Genomic DNA, 26,852 nt, shown 5'->3' on the forward strand with positions numbered 1-26,852 from the left:
AACAGGAAATGAACCATGTTATGACGAAGTAATGCAGAAGAGCGTCTCTGAGCCCAACATGATGAATTTTGAAGCAGGTGAGCTACAGCAGCAAAGGATCACACCGACCTCTGCTCCTGACGGCCACAAATAGAAAACTAAGGCTATAAATCCCACAGGGTCACCAAAATGGGACAAGAGAAAAGTGGAACTATTGCTTTGTTCTGTTTTTGCAGCAACTTTCAGATGGTATAGTCAGAATTTCGGGTAAACAACATGAAAGCATGAATCCATCCTCCTTGGTAATTAGTGGTTCAGGCTGATGGGGGTATAATGGTGTGGGGGATGTTTCCCTGGTTGCCCTAGTACCAACTCAAGCTGGAATACCTGAAACTTGGTAAAGCTGCTGAACATCAGTATCTCAGGTTAATTCTGAACGGCACTTACTATTGTGTGAGTGTATAAAGCATTTATGTAGTTATTAATTGCAACATATATCAGATGGTGCTGCCGCCATGCGGTAAAAAGAGAAATTACAGTTTATTCTGTTTATGGTGGCAGTCCATAAATAATACATTTTAGGGTAGGAGCGAAGGGCGATTTAAATCGGACCTAGGGCCATGATTCACAGTCACTTCAACGCGCTTTATATTGTGAGGTAAAGACTTTACAATAACACAGGGACAATCCCAATAATCAAATGAGCCCTTAATGAGCAAGCACTTGGGAACAGTGGGAAAGGAAAGCTCCCTTTTAACCAGCTGGAGGTTAAATAAACAAATTTCTACCAGAAAATGATACAAATTGGTATTTGCATCAAATGTTAGATGGTAAAAAATAAAATTTCTTGCATATGGACCCATTAAAACCCCGATTTGAGGTCTCCCACTACAACGCTCTTGCAAAAACCTGCACCATTGTCTGAAAGGAAATGGTTAACCTACTGAAATCATGAGCCTTTCAAATAACAAAAATCTCCATTTTATCTTTATTTGAAAAATTAAAATAAAGTGCTTTTTATATACAATACAAAAAGAAAGAAAACAGTAGTGATGTATGATACAAAAAAATACAATTCACAATATTTTTTACATTGGCAGCTGAATTTACAAAACAACTTTACATAAAAACTTGTTTACTTACAATACATGTTGACAAGAGTCTGAGCAACTTGTACTGTCACAAATAGAAGGCGGCCCGACTATAGTGGTTCAATAAGTGAGAGCAGACGACGATACTTTCACTGTGGCATTAATAGTGTAGGCTTGTATTCAAATACAGAAAAAACATATTCAGTACCTGCACATATTCGACTAAATCACTGCCACGCCGTATTTATTCTGCGCTTTGCAAATTTAATATTGTTCTGATGACAGTCGCTTCACCAAAAGCTGCCACTTGTTGTTTTTAATAACAGTCAAAGCATGAGTCTTTCATATTGCATGATTGAATATAGCTGACTAGTCTTTGAAATTCAGTTTTGCAGTGCCATTTATAGGAAATGTAATATAATACTAATGCTTATATTTTTTTTTAATATTTAAAAAAAAAGAAAAGAAAAATCAGCCAGTGGTTATTTATGCACTACAGTTTAAGAATAAAATAGAATCCCTGACTGCGCTTGAAGCCACCCTAACAAAAATGTAAAATAAAACGACACCTCTCATGAGCACGTATTGTACAACATTGACACAATTAAATTACACGAATTCACGGTTTTGACGTTTGTTTGTTTTTTTTAAGTATGGCCAGTCCTGTCACACCTACAGTGTAGCGTTTGACTCCAGAGCACTACTACCTGGTTAGTTTATTATCCCCAAGAGGCACATCTCTTGATTATTGTTTCAGAAGGCATTCTCCATTCCCACCCCTCCCCCCAAGGCAGATTTGTAACCAAATCCATAACCTGCAGTGTACTAAGGCTCCTAACATGATGTGCAAATCCTGTGCTTTCTGAGTCACGATGTATATGCCTTCCCTTCAGGTACGCATTTTTTCTGTTGCTGTTGTTGTGAAGTATTGATTTTGCTGGCTGGATCACAATACTAGAGCCATACTCAAGTAAGAATAAAAAAAATATTGGATGACATGAGAAATGCTTTCAAGTTACGCAATCATCTGATTTAGTTATATTAAAGCGAGAAAAATCAGTAAAATGAACAATTCCCCTGTTTATTACTGAATGACAATGAGAGTTATTGCCTTAATGGTTGCCTTTACAACCACCTAAGAGGCCGTTTTCTTCATCAACACTCTTCAGTTTATATTTATATCAAAGGTGGCAGTCTACAGGTGTGTTATTGAAATCACATTATTTTTAGGTGTTTGTTTTAGATTCAGTATGATTCAGTGACAGAACAGCTGTGAAAAAATGTCTCCATAAAATAACCATTTGGCCACATAATAATAATATTAATAATGACGATAATAAATATTGATAACCTTTCATCATGCTGCAATAAATGACCTGCCGCAGATTTAACATTACCGTTCCGGATGCTCGTCTTTTATCGTCTGTTTTTGTCACGCCAGCCTTTCAGGGCTGCATCATCTTTCTCCAGAAAACGCACCAAAATGGCTAAAATCTCTTGCATACTTGCGACTGCGGTGTAATGAGTGTGCGTCTCTTTGCGTGGGTGTGTGTTTGTAGTGCCACTGTATCTAAAGTAATTAACAGTGCCAACACCTTTGTGCTTACTCAGTCTCAAGGTGAGGTGTTTCTCGGTGTTTACCCCACTTCACATTATTTGCTTTGCATAGACTGCCTATCTCATGAAGAATAGCGTGATAATACCTGGAATGAGTCCCCCTCCCTTCCCTTTTATCATATTTGGTGAAAGAAAACCAAGACAAATCTAACAACTTAAAGTCAGTCGTCATCAGACAAATATTTATACCTAGTAAAGATGGCAATACTTAAAAAGCACATTTCTCTCTTTTCTTGGAGTGCAGTGATTGAGGTGGTAAGAGTTTCTGCATTTCTGCTTTCATCTTTTCAGATTTCTTTGTTCTTGCTGTGTTTGAATTAACTCTAAAATAATGAGTGTACTTGTGTGAATGTACACAGGCTATCCTGTAAGAAGCATTACAGGACTTTTTTTTAATATATATGTATGTATATCTTGCCTGTCTTTGACTTGTTCGTGTGGATTCTGCTTTACCTTGCTACAGTACAGTACATAGTGCACAACCTCAGTGAAGGCTAAACTCTCGCAGAATGAAAATAAATCAGCAAACACTGCGTCAGGCGTCGTGTTCGAGCATCACTCTGCCTTTCAGAGTATTACCGGCATGTCATATGGACGGACTGTGAAAGGCAACTCTCTGAAATCTGTTCGCTAAATCGTGGTCACGATGCCATCTCAATGCTCGTTACATTCCCGTGAGCCGTACGTGAAAGTCTGAAGGCGAGCCGGAGCTTCTTCAGTGTGCTTCAAATGCACTTGAATAAGAGGGTGAGAGGAAAACGAAATAAAACGCACATGGACCACATCGACAGAATTAAAAAAGAAAGAAAAAGGAGCGAGAGAGAGAGAGAGAGTGCAAAATCTGTGTAATGTAAAGTCTCTCCACGAGAGTGCTGATTTTTCCCTCTTATGTTTTTGTCTTTCTCAACAAGTGCACTCTTTCCTTTGAGTTCAAAAGCAGTCACTCCATATAACATGAAGCCTGCCTCACACTATAGAGTCTTTAATCTCGGAGCCTAGCCTGACTCGAGGCCGGGGGCACGTGGATGAAATCTCCACGTGGCTCTCTCTTAAGTTCAGAGGCCTCTTCTCCGATTCAGAGAAGCTCTTGCTGTTATCAGGTGACGAGCACTCGTGCGGTGGAGTGCTGCAGATGTAGTTGTCATTAAGGGTCTGGTACCCCTTGTGATCCGAAGCTGAGGTTGTGACTGTGTTGCCGTTGAGCGGCAAGTTTTCAGCGGGTTTCCCCACTATTCTGGGCTTCTTCTGCTGCATGTTCGGGCACTCTCCCTCCTTCAGCATGGACTTCATGTGGTCACGGTTCCTGTAAACCACAAAAAGGGAGAAGACTACCAGGGAAAACACCAGGAGGGCGCATACAACGATCAGCTCGTTCCAGTAGGTCTTTGTGTTGATCTGCGGCGAGCGGGCCTCCCCTGGCAGGATGATGATTTCCTCCTGTGAGATCTGCGGCGTACGTGAACGGCCTGTCAAGGTGGTGCTCTCCTCCTTGGCTTCGCCTCTCACACAGTAGTTTGCCAGCAGCTGTCTGAAGCCCTCCTCCACTGACCAGCACTCGTATGTTTCCTGCTTGTCCGCTTGAGCTACCACCACCAGTCCCCCCTCTGGGCTGGGGTAATGGAAATGACCTGCGCTCTCACCGAACTCCCACTTCCTTTCAGCCAAATTAGAGCGCAGCTTGCAGGGCAGTACTTTGAATGTGTTGGCTGGGATAATGATCACCTGGCATGACGACATCCCTGCGGAAAGTCAAAATGCAGATGAGTCAGGTATGGCGTGAAAAAAGGCTGTACCACGCGGCTGATACAGAATAATGTTTTTTTTAATCAACTCTCATTTTGAGAGGCATAGCACCGAAATGGAGAGTGCTCTGTAAATCTTAGAGAAGAGGAGGCCACATACGTGTAGGTGGAGGTCTGGCAAACCGTGGACTTGTCGCAGTCTTATTGCAAATAGCTGATGTGTCTGCTTCATCTACATCCTGCCGCCAGGCACTGAAACACATACAATTAACCATAAATAATAATCATAATCTTTTTTTTTTTTTTTTTTTTAAATGCACTCTCTCATCTAATATTTGCATATCACAGGCATAGACTGAATATAAAAGAAGGACAGAGCCCCTGGGCCTGAAAAGTGAATCCAGTGTGAAAGATCTTTAAACCCGTGTTCTTTCTCATGTCGAGCAGGGGGCAAATCTGGGCGCAAACAAAAGATTGTAAAGCGGATTAAACAGTTTCCTAGTGGGTTTATAGTCTTAATTGCTAGTTTCCAGTCTTATTTAATACAACATGATGCTTGTTTGGTAAATTGTTTTCCTGTTTAGAGTAAAATACATGATTATTCGGGGTAGAGCATCCCTCATGCCTGGTTCATCAAGATGGTGACAATGAAATTGCCAAATTTGAGGCTTCAAACAGGACTTCAACCTTTTATGTACAGTTTATGATCACAGAAAGCCTTGGCTGCTAAAATAAATATTGTGCAGCGGGATACGTACTTGTTTGGTGTAGCACGTCTGACATCTACACATTGCTTCCCATTCCAGGCACAGTAAGGATCCCTGGAGAGGATGCACTCCCCACAGCTCTGATAATTAGTGCAGTTAGCTACTGAGACCTCCACCAGTTCAGAGAAAGAAGAAACATAGAGCTGACCCTGTGGATGACAGATGACAAAGAAGGGGACAGTCAGGAGGTGCCCCAAATACTGATACTGGGTTACTATTTTCATCCAGAGTCCTCTCTTTGTGACCCTGATCTAAATGTGGTAGACTTCTTTCATCCATTTTAAAAGGAATTCCTTTGCCCTGATCTATGGAAGCACATGCCAGGATTCAGGAAGTGTCACAAATCCAGCTGTTAAAACCCCAGCTGCAGATCCCCTGAGAGAAAGTTGCACGCAATTAGCTCACTGAACACGGGGTACGCTGCAGGCTGCGACTCTTAATGGCTCATGGAGTCTCTAAACTGCCAATAAATGAATTTACTGAGCCCATTAGTTTAAACCATGAGAAAGTGCTGTGAATTAAATCGGACCGTTTTCTTTCCGAACACCACGTGTACCTTTTCAGTGTCCAGCTCAATGTGCTGCACCGGCTGAGAGTCACGGAAGAGCACCATCTCTTCAATAATGTGCATCTTCTTGTTGACGTTAATGGCTTTATGAAGTCTCCCATCATCTGGAGAAGAGAGTTTAAGTGAAGTCAGATAAAACAAAGGTGCAGGTGAAGAGTGTTTGTGAGCGGTGAGCTGTTTACCTGTGCCAATGAAGAGCACGTTATACACCTTTTTAGCTGCTTGAACACGATGGACGGCGATCTGCGTGTAGCGGACATTGCGCTTGAGTAGCAGAGGCTGGCTGCGGATCACGCTGTCCATCAGGAAGTGGTCTTTGACAAAATTCAGCACCTTGTCTGGCATGAGCAACGAGGAGGAGATGCCCTGTTTTCTGGCAGCGTTTGTGATGCACTGGAAAACACAACAAACATACTGCTTTACATGCTTTCCCCATACGTTCACTGGATAATGAAACCTACAGCGGCTGTACAGCACTTCTTTGTGTGTTTATTTTAATACCAGGTCATTTCAGTGATTTGAGTTTGATAAGTCAGGAAATTAAACCTACAGTCGTTTGATAAGAATCATGTTTAGGACCTGGAGACGAGTGATGCCTGTCTAAAAGATATCTGATCAAGCCTCTATCAGCAGTCACAAATGGGAACAACCTAGGCTACGTTCACACTGCAGGCGAAAGCGCATCAAATCCGATTTTTTTGACCCTATGCGACCCATATCCGATCTTGGTATGACAGTGTGAACGGCACAAATCCGATATTTTCAAATCCGATCTGGGTCACTTTCGTATGTGGTACTGAATCCGATACATATCCGATGTTTCAGAAAGCGACTGCTGTTTGAATGGTCAAGTTCCATTAAATCCATCTTTTATGTCACTGACACAAGACAGACGCCAATTATCAGCGCCGGAGAAGCGCCTTATAAGACATCGCGAACGCTTCCTGGCCATCCGGTGAAACTGCTGGGAAGACAACGTTGGAGAAACGTTAACATTTTATTTGTACTGTATAATCTGCAGATTATGACAGAAATCTGCAACTATCCTTTGAAGCACCGCTCCTCTCTAAAACAGCAATAAGGATAATTATTAGGTTATCTACATTATTATGTAAATAACAAAATAACTTGAAGCAAAAATTGGGAAATGTGAAGTCCAAAGTCTTTATATTAAGGGCCATCAGTCAAACAATATTGTTTGCTCTGGGTCTAAACAGAGCGCGTTGTGTGTGACATCTTCTTTTGCGCTATAGAGCACGTTTGCTGTCGCATTTTATTTGTAGTGTGAACGAGCAGACAAAACAAATCGGATTTGATCAAAAAATCGGAATTGAGCATTAAGACCTGCAGTGTGAACGTAGCCCTGGAGACCTCATGCAGCTGAAGAGACACAGTGCAGAGTAGTGACATGTGCAGGATGTATCTACTGGGTTTTCCAGCAGAGGGCAGCAGGAAAGCACTCACCGCTCCAGGCCGAGGCTCTGGCACCGGATGGTTGTAAGTATACCACTGCTGGGTTTCGCGGTTAACCTCACGGTATCGCCCGTTGAACGCCTTTTCTACCTGGTCCATAGTGAAGGAGCACACTGCAGAGCTTCCTGATGCACCTTTGTACCTTTTATAGGACATAAACAATTGACAGGCGATTACAATCTTTCAAACTTGTAAAGCCTTGAAAAAAGCTGTACGTAAACATAGAGATAATACAGTGAAAATCCACCAAAACAGATGGAAAACTGGTAGTTAAGTCCTGTTACACTCTTCTTTGCTTGACAGTAAATTTTATACATACATACATTTTATCTTTAAATAACAATTCTCATCTATCACAGATCATTGAGAAACATGATTGAATACATATTTAATTAGTAATCTAAATGTTACGAGTAAGATAAAAATGCTTGTCTTGATCTTCCTGGTGTTCATAATGGTTTAAATCTCCACAGCCTTCACAAACACAATCAGGTATGCCACTGTTTTTCATTTTATAATCCCTCGTGTGTGTGAAATAATTACCTTAAAGGTGTCTGTACATTTATTTCATTGTTATTTTAATCAAAAGATTTAAAAGCTCTCACCACTGAGAGGTGAAGACTCCATAAAACACTGTGTTCTTCCAGTCCTCGGGACTGGGTGTGAGCACAAACATGTCTTGGATTATGTTGAAGGGAAAGCCGTCATCGGGCAGAGAACACAAGAGCTGAGCCTTCAGGAACGTCGTCCATTTCTTCTGCAGCACCCTTTCACCTCCAACGTCACCCTGCAACACAATAACTGTTGGTTAGGAGGGGGATTTTTTCCAGCACGAAGCGCTGCAGTATGAGATCTGACACCTGAGGTCAGTATAGACAATATCCTCACACAGTTTGACACACAAGTGTGATTTGATGGGATCTGACAGATCTGCGGTGCATATTCTGAAATGATGATATGCACCACATGGTACACTGCAAAAACATACTATAACATGCCTTTGATCAGGGGTGTCAAACATTAGGCCTGGGGGCCCATTGCATCAGTTTGGAAAATTGAGGGGAAACAGGGATTGGACTTTTAACTGTATTTAAGTTTTACAGCGTTTCCTGGTGATAAAGACCTCCCCTATGGCCATTTATACTACATTAAAGTAATTAAGTAACCGATAAACAATTAAATGAAAGGGACATTCTTTGTGAATTTAAGCCCAAATAGTTGTGCTAATACACTTTACTTCTATCATGTAGAAAAACTAAGATGTGTTGTTGAAATTACACTGCTTTTTTATTAGATTAAGATACCACAGAGATTAAATGTGTATTTAGTGTAGTTAAACTTCTTTACACTGACAGGAAAGGAAGTTTCACTGGTTGAGTGATCGAAGTGGGCTGCATGTGGCCCACCGTGTAAAATGAGTGTTAACATCCCTGCCTTAGACACTGTATGTTATAATGTGTAGGGAAATACATTCTCCTGTCTTTGTTTTCCTTCTTTGTGACAAAAACAAAAACAGAGAGCGCACTGTCCAAAGGTGAATTTGTTCAAATTGACGTAACTGAAAAACATTAACCTCCTCGTAAAACCACAATGAGCTAAATCAATTGTGCCTGCAACATAGTTACAACCCCGAGGCAGAAGACTTCTAGGTCATGAAAACAATATACATCATCACAACTGGCATAGATAAAAAAAACACTTGGGGCTTAGAGGAGGGCAAATGCTTTTAAATGAAAAAGAAGAAGCACTGCTCTCTGACAATCCTCCTTGACTGATACTGCTGCTGTGATTCACCGCCTTTGGCACGAGCCTTCAAATTGCTATGAGGGATGTGGGACTTCTTTGACATGCAGACTAATTAGGATGCACCGATTTGTATGATAGAATATCAGTGCAAACTGGAGAGTAAATACATCTCGGCGCTTCAGTGTGAATGACATTTACAGTATGTGATATGTATATATATAACTGTTTGATGAGGTGTTACAGGTCTCAGGAAGGTGATTGCACATCAAGAGCTAAATTAAAGAGCTTAATTTAGTTTTGTAAAGAGACAATCTGTTTATCATAGATCTAACAAGCTCGAAGTTCGCCGTTGTAATCAGTTTTGCAGTTCTCCAGAAGGACCAAGAGAAATGCTAAATGACCTAAACCACATAAAACGTCTTTAACATGAAGCTTCAATTGAGTCCACCTTAGCATAACATTAATCAGAGGAAGTGGCAGCACGGGATGGAAAGGGAAATGACACATGACCAAGACTGAGCTTCTGAAGCAATTACTTGTTGTAACCCAGGCAGATAATGAGCAACATATATATTCCCTGGTCCTTTGGGCTGAACCGAGTTTTATAATTCAGTGCCACTCTGGGCTTAAACTGACTTCTGAATAATTGAAGCAAATGCATCCCATTCATTAATCCCTTGTAAAAGCACCCCTTGTTCAAAAGGCTGTTCAAAAAGCCATGAACATGGCGGGCGGTAATGGCTTCTTTCTGGGAAACGGAACAATCCTGCAAATGAGAACATGCTTTGTTGTGTTTGTTTCAACCAAAACATTGTTTATCATTCCATAGTTAGCCTCGATGAAGTGGAACTAAAGTAATAGTAAACACCTGGATATACAGCAAGTATGGAGACGGCCGCCGACACAGTTGGTGAAGCACATTTTGGAAGACTAAAACTGGACGTGAATAGTTTACTTGAACTGGCGTCGCTGTAAAGTTTTACCGAGACTGACCGTTTGCCTCATTTTAAAGCTTTGTTATGCTTTATTTTTCCTTCAGCACTGCTTAAGAAGCTAAAAACCTTAAACATTATTGCCAATTTCCTTCTGGGTAATCTGTTCCGTGTTACATATTTTAAACGTACGTGAGAAAATTATCATCAAAATGCCACATGAGCAGAGTTATAATAGTTTTGATTTTTCTCTAATTAGCTTTTATTTTTATTTTGTTTTGACATTTAGTTTGGGTTCAGTTAGTTTCCAGAGTGGGTTTGCTTGTTTTAGTTCAGTTTTTATTATTTAAAAATATTTAGTTTAGTTTTTAATGGTTTAACTTTCAATTCAATTTAGTTCAATTCAGTTTTATTTATTTAGCACCAAATCACAATAACAGTTGCCTCAAGGTGCTTTATATTGTAAGGTAGACCCTACAATAATACATACAGAGAAAAAGACAACAATCATATTACCCCCTATGATCAAGCACTTTGGTGACAGAGGGAAGGAAAAACTCCCTTTTAACAGGAAGAAACCTCCGGCAGAACCAGGCTCAGGGAGGGGCGGCCATCTGCCGCGACTGGTCAGCTTTAGTCTTTTTAATTATTACTCTATGAATCATTTTGAAAGGATTTCACTCACAGTCTTGTTGACATTCATCAATGCCTCATCAGGAAAGCTTTGATAAAATGTTAGTATAAAACTAACAAATACTAAAACTTCCTGCTTCTTATTCTTTTACTTAATTAAAATAGGTTTTTTTAATCTATTTTTACTAGTTGCTCCTGAGTCAATATTAATATTGGAATATTTGTCCTTTAAATGGATGTATGGAGAAAAAAAGGTGAATGAATGAATGGATGGACCCCCCCTCCTTCCATCTCAAACTCTCATCACTATTTTTCACCCTCTTCACACAGTGGTGAGTGTGATTGTTTTAGGAGAGCCAAACAGCAGTCTGATCTGGAGGACTGACTTCTCAAGGCATAAATACTAATATAGAAATGCTTAAAAATGAACAAACACTGTGTGAGGTCCGCAGAAGGTGTCAAAGCATTTCTGCACACAGATCCCACGCTTCAGTAATCCTAAGTGATTTGTAGTTGGATACTGAATCCTGTCTGAACGCAAATATTTGGTGAAACACGATAAGAGCAGAGAGAGCGGATTTGGATGGAAAGGAATCAAACTGAGGCGAACGTGCAAGAAAAATGTTTTTCTGTAACAACAGCTCGTGCGTCACTGCCCAGAAGGACTCTGAGCTATAAGCAGCTTTCAGTAGACTACATACTGTACATTCCTGTATAGGTACTGAGCACAAACAAACAAGCAAACTCCTGCTTTAATAGAATTCTATAGAGACAGCAGGGAGTACACATTACCCAAGGGTAAGAAAGCTGCTTTAGATGGACTATCTGCCTTGGAGCGTCGCTCACCTTACACACACGAGCAATGCGTGACACAATGGTGTTGTCAAAGAAATCAAACTCCTTCCCCGCTTCACTGAAGAAGAAGTAAATCTTATCATCATCGCCCACCGGGTTGCCCTTGGGAAGGCTCTCCTGTATGTAGGCAGAGCCAACAAAGGCTGGATCTGAAAGGAAACCAACAATACTGTCACAATGGGATCTAGGGACAGACATCCCTATTCCCATGGCAAACGCAGTCCAATTTAACAGGGACTGACAGACTGCAGGTACACACTTTTTCATATTCATCATTTCAAGTGATGCCACACTGTAAACTTCCCATTCAGTAGATTTGGTGCAAGCAGTTTGACAATGTCATTTATCTCAAATAAGACACAACAAAAAAAACCATTGCCTTCCAGCTATTATACTGTACCTTGAAGCCAGTTAAGTGAGTTTTCTGTTTTTAGAGCTGTTCCTTGGCTTAGACTCTTGTAAATGATGGGTTCATTTCCTTGGAAATTACTGACTGTGCCAGTATACAGCTCTCCATCTGCAACAGGGTGAAGAAGACCATCGTAATAAGAGTACTTATCACAAGGGAATGGGCTTCTGCGTCACACGCGGTAATGAAATCCAGAGGTTATGCCACAGTTTGTCTTTATAGGATTTACCAAAGTACTTTACTGATTCCCACAGTGGCTTCTATAAATCCAAAACATTTAAGCGAGCCTGAGTTTTATCAGCGGCTGACAGCCATCGTGAGACCTACCAGCCATGATGGCAGTGGACTTGTATTCAGGGTTGAATGGGCAGCGGCTCCGTCCATCCTCTGTAACAATCTCACCAGTATCGCTCTTGACAAGGGAGAAGTCTGTAGTGTTCTGGAGGAAACACACACACACACACACATCACATGTCACACGCTGAGTTTGAAGTAGAGCTGTAACCTGCTCTGATAGTGACCGCAGACTCAAGTCTCACAGCGGAAAGGAGGTCAGTCTGTGTTTGCTAGAAACTGCAGGAAAGGTCACGTGTTTGTTTGTTATGGATTGCTCTAAAAGGCCTTAAAAGATTTGTAGAAAAGGATTGAAAACGACATTGATTCTTACATTATTCGATTACGTGCATTAAATATTTTTGATCCATTTCCCATAAGGCACAGGAGATAATAAAATAATGCACTTATATGGTATCTGGCCGGGCAGAGCCTGAGCCAGACTGCTAAGTGAGTTGAGAGGCAGGAAGCAGAATGCATCTCTTCCTCTAGAATCAAATAAATAAATCAGATATAAAATCTTGCACCAGGGGTAATCAGCTTTTCCAAAAACAAACAAATGGAACAGATTTTTTTTTTTTTTAATATCCAAAACCAGGCGTGCTCAAATGTGGGCACTGCAACAGATGCATGCCCCTCCATTAAACACTTACTATGTAAGCACAGATGGGGCTGAAGGCATAGGTTCCACAAACGTACAGATGAGTGCTGTTCATGCGTAGTAAGATTTTGATGTAGTTGAAGCAATCCGTCTGTATTAGAAACACAGGGAAAAGTTCTGTTAGACTGATTGTTTTAACCAACTTCTTTCTTTTAAACTGTCCAGAAAGTCATTTTTCTTTTCATGCTCTAACATAGAACAGTTTAGAGAAATTTGTGAAGAAGTAAGAATACATTTCCATCCGACAGCTTTTCAAATGGTAAAGTAAAAGCACTAATTCCTCCTGCTAATGTAGTGACCCTTACTGAAGGCTCTGTGACTGGGGGCTGCCATTAAAAAAAAGTGGAAAACTGTGACTGGAAGGAGGGAAAAAACATCCATTGTTGTAGCATGGAAAGTCTCAACTTGAGAGGAAATGTCCAGGGTTCTGCCCTGGATCTGTTTGCCATCTAGCACTGGTCGTGTTTGAGCCACGTGTGAGTTTAGGCACTTGTGTATGAAACCATCAGTTCACTCGCCTGCAGGTCTTTGCCTTTGAAACTGCACTCTTCTCTCTTCCTCTCTGGGGTTTTCCATGCAAGCTGCAGAAGAAAAATAGCATCAATTGCATACAGTAGATATCATATAGTGAGGTGTGTTATAGTCACTTTGGACTACTGGGAGCTTAGCATACTTATTGCCATCTACGTATACTACACCTCTGGGATCATATCATAACTGAATTCATATAAATACAGTTTATGTGGTATTGCAGTTCACAGCTGCTTGCACACTGACTCTTACCTTTCTTTGTAGCTTGGCTGCGCTGATATCAGAGAGGCTGAGAGCGAAGAGACTCTCCCGAGCGCCAACATACAACATGCCGTTTTCGCTACTGAGCAGCAGAGAGGTAAAGTTGAAGACTCCGCTCACTGAGAAACTTCTGGTAGTTCTCTCCTTTGCATCTATACAGAAACAAAAACACAGACAGAGGAATAAAAATAAACATGTAATAATTCAAAAATGAACTTGTCCAGGTTAAAATGAGGGGACGGATCACTATATTATAAACTGCTGAAGACAGGGAATGAATTAAGGTGCAATCACAACACAGAATGAGACTTTTTGTGTGTCTTAATATTAATGACAAAGATTTTCTTAAATGATAGAATATTTATCTCTGCATGAGCATTGCTATTTTGCACTTTTGACTTCATCAGTTAGCACACAGTGAAAACTGATGTGAAAATGAGAAGAATGAGGGTGAAAGCAAGAGAAAGCCACCCAGCTCTCACTTGTGACTACATGTTCAGCATCTAGAACCAGAAAAAGATGGACTTTGAAGCTGAGAATATCAAGTAGATGAGATGAACAGCAACATATAATGTGGGCCTCACAGTGTTTGTTAAACCTGAAGGTTTTTGCAAAAATAAATAAATGACTGAACGAATGTGCCTGTTTCTCTGTCTGCTTGGACAGCACGTGAAACTACAGCTTCCAAATCTTACTGGCCCCTCATCAGAAAAATTCCCCATATTTCTCCAACAGTTCAATAATTTTAAATAAACTATGGAAAATAAATTGCTTTGTTTCCACCACACCAACAACTCCTGACTAAAGCCAAGAGTTAAACCATTAACTCCCTCTAATCGCTGCTTTAAAAAAGCCCATGTGTATCTCAGACTTGCAGCAGTTTGGAGGCCTTCACTGCCAGCACAACGTGAACAACTCGCCTCAGCGGCATGCCAGCATAAACAGAAGCCAGGAGCTAATGGAAACTTAGTCACTGAAGTTCTGAAACAGGATCTCAGGCCTTGAAATGTGAACTGTAAAAAAAAAAGAAAAGAAATAACAGAGTCCTCTTTGAACCCACCTACTATAAGAGTACGGACACTAATAGCTGCATAAATACTAAAGATTTAGAAAATGAAGTTAAAGAAATAACACAATATACCCAAGTTGTGACATTTCTGTAAGCTAGACAGAAAGTAAATAAGAAAATAGTTTTTTAAGTGCCACATCAAAATGCAATGCTTACAGAAAAAAACAGAAAAAAGAAAATGCAAATAGCACATACAAAAAAAAAAAATGAAAATGAAAGCTGAAACAGTGAGGGGAACACAATCTAAATTTGTAAATGCAACTTTTACAAATATACAAAAAAAGGTAGTAAAGCAAACAGTTTGCAATTTCACCCTTTGATTGCTTTTCTTTCCCTTTATTTAGTTTTAACATATTTTCATCAAGAAGGAAAAAAAAAAAAAAAAAAACACACTTATTTTAATTCGTATCACAATATTTTGAAAGTTACTCTCATGTATTCGGGGGACTTCCGATCTATGAGCCAGCAACAACATTTAGAGCGCCTCGTCACATCAGCTGATATGATGAGGCGCCTTTATCTACACTGTACACAGGTGACAAGATAAAGGACAAATCAGTACAAAGTTGTTCTGAATGATCACCTCTAAGTTGAAAGACAATTGCTGGGGCACAAAGGGTCATGGGATGTCTGGGAATGAAAATGACAATACACCTGTGGGAGATTTAGGGCCATCATCGAAACACCAAATGAAGGAGTATATACTTAAATTTAAATGTGGTAGGGTTTCAAGGCTTTGAGAGTCGCTGCTAGTAGCAGCCCACTGTGGCAGTGATGCATTTTCACTGTTTTTCACTGTTCAAATTTACAACATCACATGCACAGTAGAGTGAAACTGTATTAAACCCACTACTGCTGGTGGTAATAATTAAAATTATAGCACTTCACCGCATTAAACTAATCCGGTCCAGATAAAGCCATTAAGTTCTACTGACAATAGGCTCACCATGTGGTACATACCCTGCAGTATATGTGACCTAATATAACCTCACCTTAGTGTGCTGGTACAGGAGGTCGAGAGACTTCCTCTCCCTTGGGAAAACAACATGTTAATAGCGGTCCATCACCACGGCAACAGTGAGCCATATTGTAGTTAAATCTGTCCGTAAAACCACAAGAGGCTCTCCTCCATGTACTGTACATGGACCCACGGGGGCCATTCTCTCTCCTTCCCACTATCATTAAAGGATAAATGGACTGCTGCTCCATGCCGGTACTGTTCCCCCCATTTTTTTTTCCTCCCCACAGAGCCGTGGGCAAATTCAGCTGTGATTTACAGAGCGGGAAAGACAAAGGCCAAAGCCTCAACCAAAACAAAAGCTTTGAGGGATTTTCACAGAGGAGAATATCTACACAATTACTCTCTGGAGTCAAATCACCGCTGTCATACTTAGCAACCACAGATGACAAAAAGAAACAATAAGGCTCCCAATTGAATATCATTAAAGAGATCCAGGAGGGTTTTGCAGCTATACAAAGCTTTTGCTTCATACCTTTTGGAAAACAAAGATCATTTATTGGCGACCAACTGTTTGACAATGCTTTATTTCTCTGAGGAGTCGGTAATTGCTAAATGGTACATTTTATCATTTTTTTGACCACGTGGTGCATTCGGGCTTACAGAAGCGGCTGGACAGTCTTAAAATTAATGTTTAATTTGCAGCAAGCTGTTTTTTTGTTTTTTTTTTTAAAACATCTTCAATTTCACTGCAATACTGGGGAAAAATAGCTAACATTTTGCTCACATTGGAGTCCAAAACGGAGTGAAAGGGGAGTGAATCTTAATCATAAAGTCCCAGGACGGTTGGAAACACAACTCCAAATGAATGCTAATGTTAATGTGGTGCCCACTTTTCTGCTGCAGGAGCTCAGCACAAGGTGCAGCAAACCAGACTCATGAAGTGATGTGATAATTTTGTGACAGCTTCAAAAACAACAATGCATCTGTGAGACAAGAGAACAATGGAAGGAACAGGCACAGATGATGCTTCACAGTTTTTTTTGTATCCGTCTACACGAGGAATTGCATGTCGAGGATAGTGATGTTTGAGAGAGCGCCAGAGTGCAGTTTGCTTTTCCAAAAATGCTGTTCGTTCGTTTTACTACTCAGTGTCAAACCCTGCCCAGTAGGTTTTTGCAGGCTGCTCTGAAGTACCTTATATAGAGTAGGTAGTGTTTTCTTGGAAAGGGAAGCGGTCCAAGCAAGGTTCATGCCTACTTGGATCATATCAATAAAAGTGGAGTGCACACACATTCATACAAGCTCTTTTCTCCCCCCTATAGTTAAGTGATTTCCATCTAGCATTCACAAACATTCGCTCACTTGAGGTTGATATCTTAGTATTACTAAGACTGGAGCAGCCAGGGATCGAACCGCCAACCTTCCAATTAGTAGTTGATCCCGTCTACCGCCTGAGCTATAGTTAATTTGTCCAGTAAAACAGATTATTAATGACTTGCAGTTAAGTTTTATTGCTGAAATGATCAGTTGATAACAGGCTCTTAGCCATAAATTATCATTTGATTCACTCAATGTAACAATAAGTCTCGTTTTAATTGATTCACGGCGGAATTAATCAATTATTTGTTCAACATTCAGTGGTGGTTCCAGCTTGTTAAATGGATTCTTTTAAACTGCTGTACATTTTTTCCACAATGTTCTGCAAGTGAAAAGAATTACAATATCATAAAAAGGGTTTTTTTTATGATATTATAGCGCCTAGAGCACAAAACCTGAATAGACTAACCCACAGGTCGGACAGTGTACAGACTCTTACCCCCAGCAGCTGTGGCAAAGGAGAGAGGGCCAGCGTTTTGATCCCTGGCTCCTTCAACCAGCACGTCTTAGGGCTAGATATTGTGTGTGAGAGTGTAATAGGTTATTGAATGTGTGTGTAAATGGGTGAATGTGGATTGCACTGTAAAAAACAAAACAAAAAAAACAAAAAACGCTAGACGAGAAATGGCTCATATAAATACCAAATCAGCATCAAAAGCTGCATGCATCCTGCATGAACTTGTCTTTCCCTCCGCTCCACATATGCCACAGTTTCTTAAAGAATCCGCTCTATTGTTATTTGACTGTCTGAGGTTGATTTGCGACGGGTCATTTCATGACAATGCAGCCCCAGAAATGTTGTGGTGTACACCAGGAAACAGACAGACGAGTTCAAAGGAAGAAGGTTTTGTATCCGTGACAGAGAAACAAGTCAGAAGTGGCCACTGTGCCACTACTAGAACAGCAACAACAGTATCATCCTGCAGCATTTCATCCTTGTCCATCTTACCTTTTTCATGGAAGTCCCTAAAAGTAGGTGTTGACTACTTTGAAGTGCATGACTCCAACAGATGGGCTTATTTTTAGGGCGCATTTGTATCAAAGTGGTTTAGGCCTTTTTTCCCCCCTTTTTTTGGTTTGTTATAGAAACCTTACAGCATGCAAGTTACTTGCATCTCGCATTCATTCATTATAAATACTTGGATGATCTACGTGAAGACACACTTGTACTTTTTTTACGGTCTTACACCTTTATGTTATTTTTTTCTTTCAACACTGATCTTTCCACTTACGGGAATCTAGATGAGCAAATATGTTTTTTGTCTGCTGAGGTTCTAACATGTCATCCAGTAAGTTATCTTAGAAAAAACAATGAAACATGAGCCAACATTTGGGGAACAATGGCCAACTCTGTGATCTTTCAGCACTCTCACTGGAGAAAAAACTCCCCAGGAAAACTGAGGCCTGTGGATTAGCCCCAGAATCTGAGGCATTGTTTCTGGAGAGACAAATTATTGCCTAGTTTTTCTAATTGTAGTTTCATAAACAAAATTATACACACACCTAAATGTCATGGTATTTGATATTTGGCGGAAAGCTCAAAGGGTAAATCCAAAATTATATGGATGGATACATACCATCAGGGATAGGCGATTCATTTTGTGTTTGTTTGTTTGCTTAGTTTCCTGGGTAAACTGATATTTAAGGCAGGAAGCTAATTTTCAAAAAAAAAAAAAAAAATCAAAGGAAAGACGAAGAAGCAAAAGAAAAAAACTAAACAACCGCTGTATTTTTTGTAGGCTGATTATGGACTGATCAGAATGAGTACACAATGTCGTGCTGTCGAGCTGCAACTGAACGCACCACGAAAAATGGAGCCAGCAGGCAGATGTCTTATAGAGGGCTTTAAACTTCACCAAGTCAGTGCCTGACCTCTTAATCTCTGGTTTGAAATAGCAGCTTTGAGCATGGTTAAATCCCTTCATCTGTGACCTTTTCTACAAGTGCATGAAGAGCACCCTCTCTGCCATCTGTAAGCAATATTAGATTATTGCTATTATTATGTAATTAAGAGTAATTTGTGCAAATGACAAAGGGCTAAATGTACTGAAATACTTGCACAGACTAACTTGCTAATCTATTTAGAGACAAAATTAATAGCATCTTCTGCTTCAGGAAGTCATTCTGCATTTTTGCATCTTTTCTTTTTTTTTGATTGGTCCCAAAAAACGATCATTAAAAATGCAGAACATCCTTTTAAGAGAGCAACTGTAGAGAAATGTGTCCTCTAATGCCAGAGATCTAAGTCCCTTTGTTTTGTAGGGCAATGATAACAGGCTGATTCAACCAGCGCCCTCTTATAAGGGAACTGTTTTATCAGCTCTTACAGCTGTATGTTCAGGAGATCAGACGATTGCATACTTCATTTAAACCACCTGTTCCTGTTTTCTTTCCACAGAACTCTAGAAAAAAAAAAAGAAAAAACATCCCCACTTCTGGATCAACTGGATATGTTGAACAGCAAAAAAGGTGTCTTAAAAAAACCCCCACAAGATAATGTCCCTATCAAAACACCTGACTTTACTGATAATCTGCTTGGAATTGTACATTGTCAGGGTTCACTAGAAGATGACCCAGAAAATACACCCCTGTTTGTCTCTTTATCGCCTTCAAGAGCAAGCAATAGACTCATGACAGATCCTCTCTAAAGGACATCATATGCCCCATTTCCAGTCTTCTGACCACAAACATGACCTACATTCCCATCTCTGAGGGAGAAGAAGAAGAATACTTGCCAGTAATAGTCCTAAGAGAGCACATTTAAACAGGGTTGAATAGGCAGAAGAGGATGCACGAATGACAACAGTTGAGGAAAACATCACTACACCTATGCACACAGAAGCAGAGCCAAATCAGTGTTATGTAGAAAAAACCCGATTTACTTTAAATCTGGCAACCATGATCAGCCTCTAACTAAAAAGTGAGGGGGATGAGACCCCTCTATGGTAAAATGGGAGTTAGCTTTTTACTTTTTTACAGAACTGAGTGCCTATCCATCCCTACATATCGGTCCGGTGAGTAAAAGTAAAGTAAAAACACTGATTCAGTTTATTTAATGTAATTCATTTCTTAAAGAGTGAGGATTGCCAGATGAGCTAGGATGCCTCAACATTTGGATAATCTTGTAAAAAAAAAAATAAGAGGCAGGAAATTACATTTACAAGAAGCAGGAAAGGAACTTCTCCGGAACGAATGTCTTTCCTTTGTCTTTATCTGTCTACTGTACTTGTTCAAGGACTTTGCTCAGGGTAGAACAGATGAACTCTTGTAAAGCCATTTGCTTTTAGAAGAATTAGAAGAGTCCTGCTGGGTCAGAGCTCCTACTACTGTCGCATAGTCTGGTGACATAAAAACAGCCCACACTGGAGCTCTAACTACATTATCCCAAGTAATTTTAACTAGCTACTAAGAGCTGCTGCTGAATTGGTAATTGTGTGGGAGAGCAGACCCGGGAAGCTGAAGGACTGAGACTAAAGCATCTGGAATGCATTAAGACAACAGGCCAAGAGGGTCAATCCACCGGGAGGTTCATTAGGCAAGCTGCGAGCACGCTGTTTGTATTGGTAAATTGTGGGGCTGCATCTCGTTAGCAGGATATTGTCTCCACAGCACCATCCACATGCAGAGAAAGGTGGTAAATTTGAAGACAACATTAGGAAGCAAAGTCTGGAAAGGCATATCGTAAATTCTGAGGAAAGTGTAGAGATAAAATATGTGCAACAGGGATGAGCCATAACAGGCTTTGGTGGTGTAATTTATAGAGGGAAAATACAGCACGCTGGGGCTTCAATCTGTTACCATTTAAATACTTTAAATCAGTCATTTGTAAAGAAGAAAAAAAACCTCACACAGCTCAGCTCTGTAGGATCCTTTTTTTTCTGTTGATAAGACAGTCTGCAGGTCAGGGAGCTACAAAAGCTGACCCTGGATTAACCACTATAATGTAAACCAGCTGCTGGTTTCACCGGGAACTCACCCTGACCCCTTTCTCTACTATGAACAGTGCTGAAGCACCAAGAAAAAAAGAGACTGTACATGAGGTCTTGACTTGTTTTTAGCAATACAGCAGATTCAGACCTGAACAGCCAGACTCCACGCTGTGCTATTGCAGAAGGAGCAGAGAAACTGAAAAGTCACTATGTCCCCACAACACCCTGAAACTGAATGACGTGAAGCAGCTGCACAAAAGTTAAGAGTTGCACTCTTTACTTGTTGTTAGGGTCATTTTGTTTTAAGAGCTGAACTGAAGCTATTCTCGTCATTAACTGTGGATAAGGAAAGTAGTGCAAATACACCAATTCACCAATTAGTGCAAATTCACAACAACACTTTTACACTGAAGGTAAGGCCCTACTAAAAGCTGGAGACCAAGACTAAGCTGTCGCATTAGTTAGATTTTGAAATGCCATTTAAAAATTTGACAAATGCATTTTTACTACATTTTCCTTCCTAATTTTACCATTTACTTACATAGTCTTAATATAAAGTACAACTTTACACGTCTCTATTAGGCAATGTAATCACATTTGCTTGAGCGCTGATACCATCACGAAACCAGTGTTCAGCTATGTGGCATCAACATAGTATCGAGAAGTCGTTATCTCACTTGACACCACTGTCCTTTTGAATTACTCGAGAGTGGCTGATTCAACTGGCCCAGACACGACAGCTTTTAAATAATTAAAAATGCTTTACTCCCTAGTGTGGCTGTGGGCATACCCCTTAAACAAAATTAAAGCACGACTGTCACACGGTGGGAAGAGGGCTGAACGGTTCAACAAGAAAAGACGGGCAACTAAAAGGCTTATAGGTGTGTCTTTTAAATAGTGCTCAGCACACTAAGCCATTCAACATGGTGCGCATTAAAGCCTGGAACAAAAAAGCAGAGAGAAAAGCAGATGCGGGCTCTATTCCCCGAACCCATGATCCGTCCTGATAGGCGCATAATGAGAACCAGACAAGTGTTCACACCATAACACATACAAATCCCCATTCATTATTCATGGCAGATTACCCTCTTCATTAAGGCATAGGCAGGGACCAGGGGACAGAAAGAGAGAGAGAGACAGAAAGAGAGACAAATAGAAAGTGATAGGGAGACCGAGAGAGTAAGAGATAAAGCCCGTCTACAAATATGGTACTAGATGAAGATCAGCCAGGCAGGACTCTGGCCCGCCTACAGTGCTACATTTAAGCACGCAAGCCATCAAGCTAACTGGCATCCAGAAAAGACAGAGAGGACCAGAAACCATGATGAGTTCAGGCAGCTTCTGCTGTATAAAGTTCAGGTCCCTGAGGCCTGCAGCACTGCATTCTGCTTTGATACTGTAAATACAATGTGACAAAGCCCTTCTGCGGGAGGCTGGAAAATGTCAGTGTAGCAGAACAGACACTACCACAGCAGGACAACTTTTGTCACCAGGCCCTCTTAACCTTTATCTGCTGAAGAAAAGAAAAGAAAAAGAAAAATACTTGTTCTTTGCTTTAAGCCACAAAATAAAACTGGTCTTTTCAACACTAACAATACCAGTGACTCCACAAATTCTATGTCAGAGTTGCTTTTCAAATCAGCTAGTACATTTTACAAAAGTATGGCCTCTTAACCGCGTCAACAAAGAGTAAAATTACTGCTTGTTAAGTTTTACAGGGACATAATTATTATTTCTGTTGTTAAATTATTATCTACATGACCCTTCATGAAGTTATAAATAAGGTTAAAGTTACAGCAACATAAATGCTGCTATAAAAGAAGCTAATGACCGACTAGAAGCCTGGTAAGCCCCAATAATAAAAATCGAAGCAGGACAGAAAACCCTCCCTGCTTATCTCCTGGACAGTCACGTCACGCATGCTTTAAAAGTTGTTGTTTAACACCAGCAGCACGCCCTCCAAGCAAATCTTTCCTTAAGAACAGGCCCAAGTGTGAAGTGTCTTTTCAGTGAGTGATGGATGGTGTGTGTTGTTGTGAAATGCTCCACAAGGGATAAGCTATGGGCTTCGCTGAGGCTGGGAGGTGAGAGAGATTATCTGTTTGTATAGAGGTCCAACATGAAGGGGAAGGCACAAGCTCAGACAGGCATCTATGTAAAAGCTCGGTCGGCTTAAAATTCGCTCCAAACTGGAAATTCTACCCGTGTCTGTAATAGATTACTAAGCAGCATCTATCAACATAATCCTCCCTGAAGTAACTCTAATGACGCCTGAACATGAGTCACTAACTGCAGATCAATCACTGAAAGCCTCTACCGATCCCACAATCCATCATTTTGTTTCATTCTCTGTGGAGATAATAGAGCACAATTAATGTGCAAAGTCAACATGTCATCTTAAATGTACCAGTATATCATTTGAATAATTGGATACAAGCAGTTCTTGGTGCCGGTGGCTCAATCTATCAGTGGAGAGAAAACAGAACATCGGAAAAACAATACATGAGGGCGAATATAACTATATCTCCACCATAGTTTAAGAGTGAAATGTGAAAGGTTCCTAAGCTCAAAGTTATTTTGCAAGCAAACAGAAAAAAACTGATTGTATAAGAGCAATAACTCTCAGCGCTCATGAGATTGTGTCCACTTGTCCTTAGTAAGTCAAAACACAATGGGCCAGTTCATTTGTAATTACTGTCTGACCTGCAGGTACTCGACAGAGCCACCCTGATAGAGCAGCCATTCACAGCATGGATTTACATGATGGAGACAAACACCATTTCACCCCTCGAAATCCTTTTAGCTCTTACAATGGACACATAAGAAGTGCATTGATTTTTTTCTTTTTTCAGTGGACATGGTTAATAAATAGGGAACCCACCGGGAACTGGACGACCAGATCTGTAAGCAGAAAGTGAGAGTGGCAAATGTAGAACTAAACAGCTCAGCAGAAAACAGATGTTTCTGTTGAGCGTTCATGATTTAAGTTCCCAGGTGGACTTATGTAAACTTTTACCTCTAGACAGCTGTGAGCAGCACCTAGAGAAGCGAATGCAACAATGCCAGTCTTGATGACTGTTTATTGACAGTTGGCCACGTGCTGCGGTTCGCACAAAAGGATCCGACGACGCTCCAGCTGGAGCCTCAGGCATCTCCAAACCTCACATTTCCTCGGCTCACCGAGAGAGGAGGAGAGCCTGGTGTGTCTGCAGGCTTGCTGTGTGTGATGTGCATATATGGGATAGCAGTGCAGCTTGGGACCAAGCACGCCTACTTAAAAAAAAAAAAAAAAAAAGTAATTTGTAAAGTGGCTGTTTTTGTGTTGTGAAGAAGTTGTGAAACTTACTGTAAGAAAAGGTGAGGCGTGGAGTTACGTCATTTTCCGTGACAGCCGTATGAAAACAACCAAGCAGAAGGACAATGAAGGCAGAGAGACGCAGCCAAGCCATACTCATTGTCCGCATGCCTCCTAAGGTCTGCCAGCCAACTTGCAGTATTTCCCTTCAGGTTTTTGGTGAATTCATGTAGAGCGTCTTTTATAACACTTGTTTATTTTCTTCTCCTCTCTCTCTCTCTTTAGTCTTGCAGCTCCAGGCTCCTTGAACAGAATGCGCCTGCACCGGTGTGAATTCAGGGCAGTCTTCTGGGCTACAGACGATGACGCTGGTTTGAAATGATGATTTGTGACCTCAGAGCAACAGCCTCCATTGATCAGCCTCCATGCATATGCGGCAGCACAGGGTCACAGCTGAAACCTATCAGGATAAAGAAAGAGCATTCAAATTAGTGTGCATTAGCACGCTAAATGAAATAATAAGTCAAGTGACAGAAAAAGTGATCTTAAATCACTCAAATTATCTGTTAAATGTTATACGTTACTTTGCAACAGGTTCACTGAGCTATTGTAATATATTAGCCTGTCCACCAATTGTAATGCCATCTGCTGATGTCCACATGAACGGTTCAGCAGGGTGTATGAAAAGTTCAAAGCCTGCCCAAATGTGATTGGTTAAACAGAAACCAGAAGGTTTCATGTACCAAATTCTTGTCCCTTGCCTACAGATTGTACATATGAATTCAATTTTATATTTTATTTTATCACTCTAATATCTTCATGCTTGATAGTCTCTCTCTCCAGCCTTATTGTCTTATCGTTATGCTTTTTACATCTGTCCTATTGTCAGCTCATCAGTCATTCATAAATTACTTTGAATTCATTTATGAATGACTGATTCACCTGAACTAAATGCTGAACATCTTTTCTCGGCATTAAGAGGGTTTTTTTGGCACACAGCTGTCTTTATCTCCACACAACACAAAGCATGATTATGCAACAATGACATCGCATTCATAACAAAGTGTATAAGTGCCAAGGGTCAAAACGAAAGACTGCATGATTATCTTTCAGTTTCTGTTCATAGGAAGCAAATGATCATTTTGATAGTTCAGGGTGTTCATGTGTGAGGCTGTTAGTAAGGCGCTAACACCAACACTCTTAATCTCTATATCTGAGCTGCATATACCTGTTCTGCTGTGCGTTGGACTGAAAGAAAACAGAGATTTCTTGGTAATCTCTGCTTTCTTGAAAAAAGGTGTGACACCCAAGACACAGCTCATATTACAAGAGCTACAGGAGCTTCTGTCCCATCGTTTTCACCAGATGAACTGTAATTGCGCTGCAGAGTAGTAGGAAGTTGCATGTACAGATCAGAACTTGTCTCAATATAAAAGAGTTGGATTTCCATAGCATTCACTGGGATAAAAGCAACTAAAGCCTAAAGACAACTTGTGGAATAACTGCATAGGCACAGTGCTCACTTCTCCTTAAATGAATATGATATACGCGTCAGCAGTGTTGTGGAGTAACAGAATACATGTACCGCCGTTACGTACTTGAAATACAAAATATCAGTAACTGTATTCCGTTACAGTTACAGTTAAAAAAGGTGGTATTCAGAATACAGTTACTTTGTTGAAATGAATGGATTACACAACGGTATTTTCCTGTTTCATAAGGCTATGCCCTCGCTATTTTTGGTTTCCACGCCGGTGGAAACCCAAAAAATACGCATTGAGAGGCTCCAATGCCTGTGTCTCAATCTCACGGCCCATGTCACCCCTACTTGCGGCCCGCATAATGACGTGAAGAAATATTTAAAAAAATTATTCACAAAAATTATTTAATATGAAGGCAATAGGAGTCTTACAGGCATAGCCTGCGCATCAGGGAATCTGAACTTTTAGATATTTTTTCATTTCCACTAACACCTTTATGAACAAGCTCTCCAGCTATTTTTTAAGAAACCGTCAGTCCAAACCGCAACACGACCAGTAATGGAGTTGAGGGGGCAAATCACAGACTCTGATGAACTGAATGTAGTGAGACAGACTTAAAGGGAAACTCAATATGGATACTCCAGTTACAACTGCAAATGCTCCATTACAGTGGCCACGGGGAGCTCCTCATTAAATGCTACCAACAGGAGATTCAGTTTCATGTGAGGTATTAGAATCAATTTCACGAAGTACGGAGCGAAGCTATTCCGGCTTTTATCAAGGGGATCTTGACTCTTAGTCAATAAGCAGTCAGATGCTTATTACAAAACCAGACATGTCCAAATCTGATGTAGGCAGATGACATCTGCAAGAACAACAAGGCCAAGAGACAAGACACAAAGATGGTTATTTCTACAGCAGCAATGTCACACACAAGACTGAAAAAACAAGAAAAAAACCCCATGCAGACATGTCCTGTCAATTCAGCCTGAAGGGCTTGCGGTGCGTCAAAACACATATTTTGGTAACACTTTATAATAAGGCCCATGACTAAATGCAGTTAAATTGAATTGTAAATACACTGTACTTTTTATGGACAGGCAATATTATGGAGTGACTGTACCTTCCTTTTCGCATCTTTA

General features: G+C 40.5%; 1 protein-coding gene across 5 annotated transcripts in view; it reads right to left on the bottom strand.

The window, feature by feature from the left end:
* Positions 1–1,660: 1,660 nt before the first annotated feature.
* Positions 1,661–26,852, bottom strand: part of sema4ba (sema domain, immunoglobulin domain (Ig), transmembrane domain (TM) and short cytoplasmic domain, (semaphorin) 4Ba) — a 54,481-nt gene continuing 29,289 nt past the window's right edge. For all 5 annotated transcript variants that reach the window (XM_040025678.1, XM_040025675.1, XM_040025677.1 and 2 more), the window contains exons 2-15: positions 24,281–24,689; positions 13,590–13,750; positions 13,325–13,387; positions 12,799–12,897; positions 12,140–12,251; positions 11,804–11,920; positions 11,395–11,552; positions 7,843–8,024; positions 7,229–7,379; positions 5,947–6,157; positions 5,753–5,868; positions 5,188–5,345; positions 4,590–4,681; positions 1,661–4,426 (exon numbers count right to left, since the gene is read on the bottom strand). In XM_040025678.1, the coding sequence (XP_039881612.1) occupies positions 3,654–4,426; positions 4,590–4,681; positions 5,188–5,345; positions 5,753–5,868; positions 5,947–6,157; positions 7,229–7,379; positions 7,843–8,024; positions 11,395–11,552; positions 11,804–11,920; positions 12,140–12,251; positions 12,799–12,897; positions 13,325–13,387; positions 13,590–13,750; positions 24,281–24,398 (2,511 nt within the window). In that variant the 5' untranslated portion in view covers positions 24,399–24,689 and the 3' untranslated portion in view covers positions 1,661–3,653. The remainder of the gene's footprint in view (positions 4,427–4,589; positions 4,682–5,187; positions 5,346–5,752; positions 5,869–5,946; positions 6,158–7,228; positions 7,380–7,842; positions 8,025–11,394; positions 11,553–11,803; positions 11,921–12,139; positions 12,252–12,798; positions 12,898–13,324; positions 13,388–13,589; positions 13,751–24,280; positions 24,690–26,852) is intronic.

The sequence above is a fragment of the Simochromis diagramma genome, unplaced genomic scaffold (genome assembly GCF_900408965.1).
Source record: "Simochromis diagramma unplaced genomic scaffold, fSimDia1.1 OVJJ01000293.1, whole genome shotgun sequence".
In the NCBI taxonomy this organism is placed as follows: domain Eukaryota; kingdom Metazoa; phylum Chordata; class Actinopteri; order Cichliformes; family Cichlidae; genus Simochromis; species Simochromis diagramma.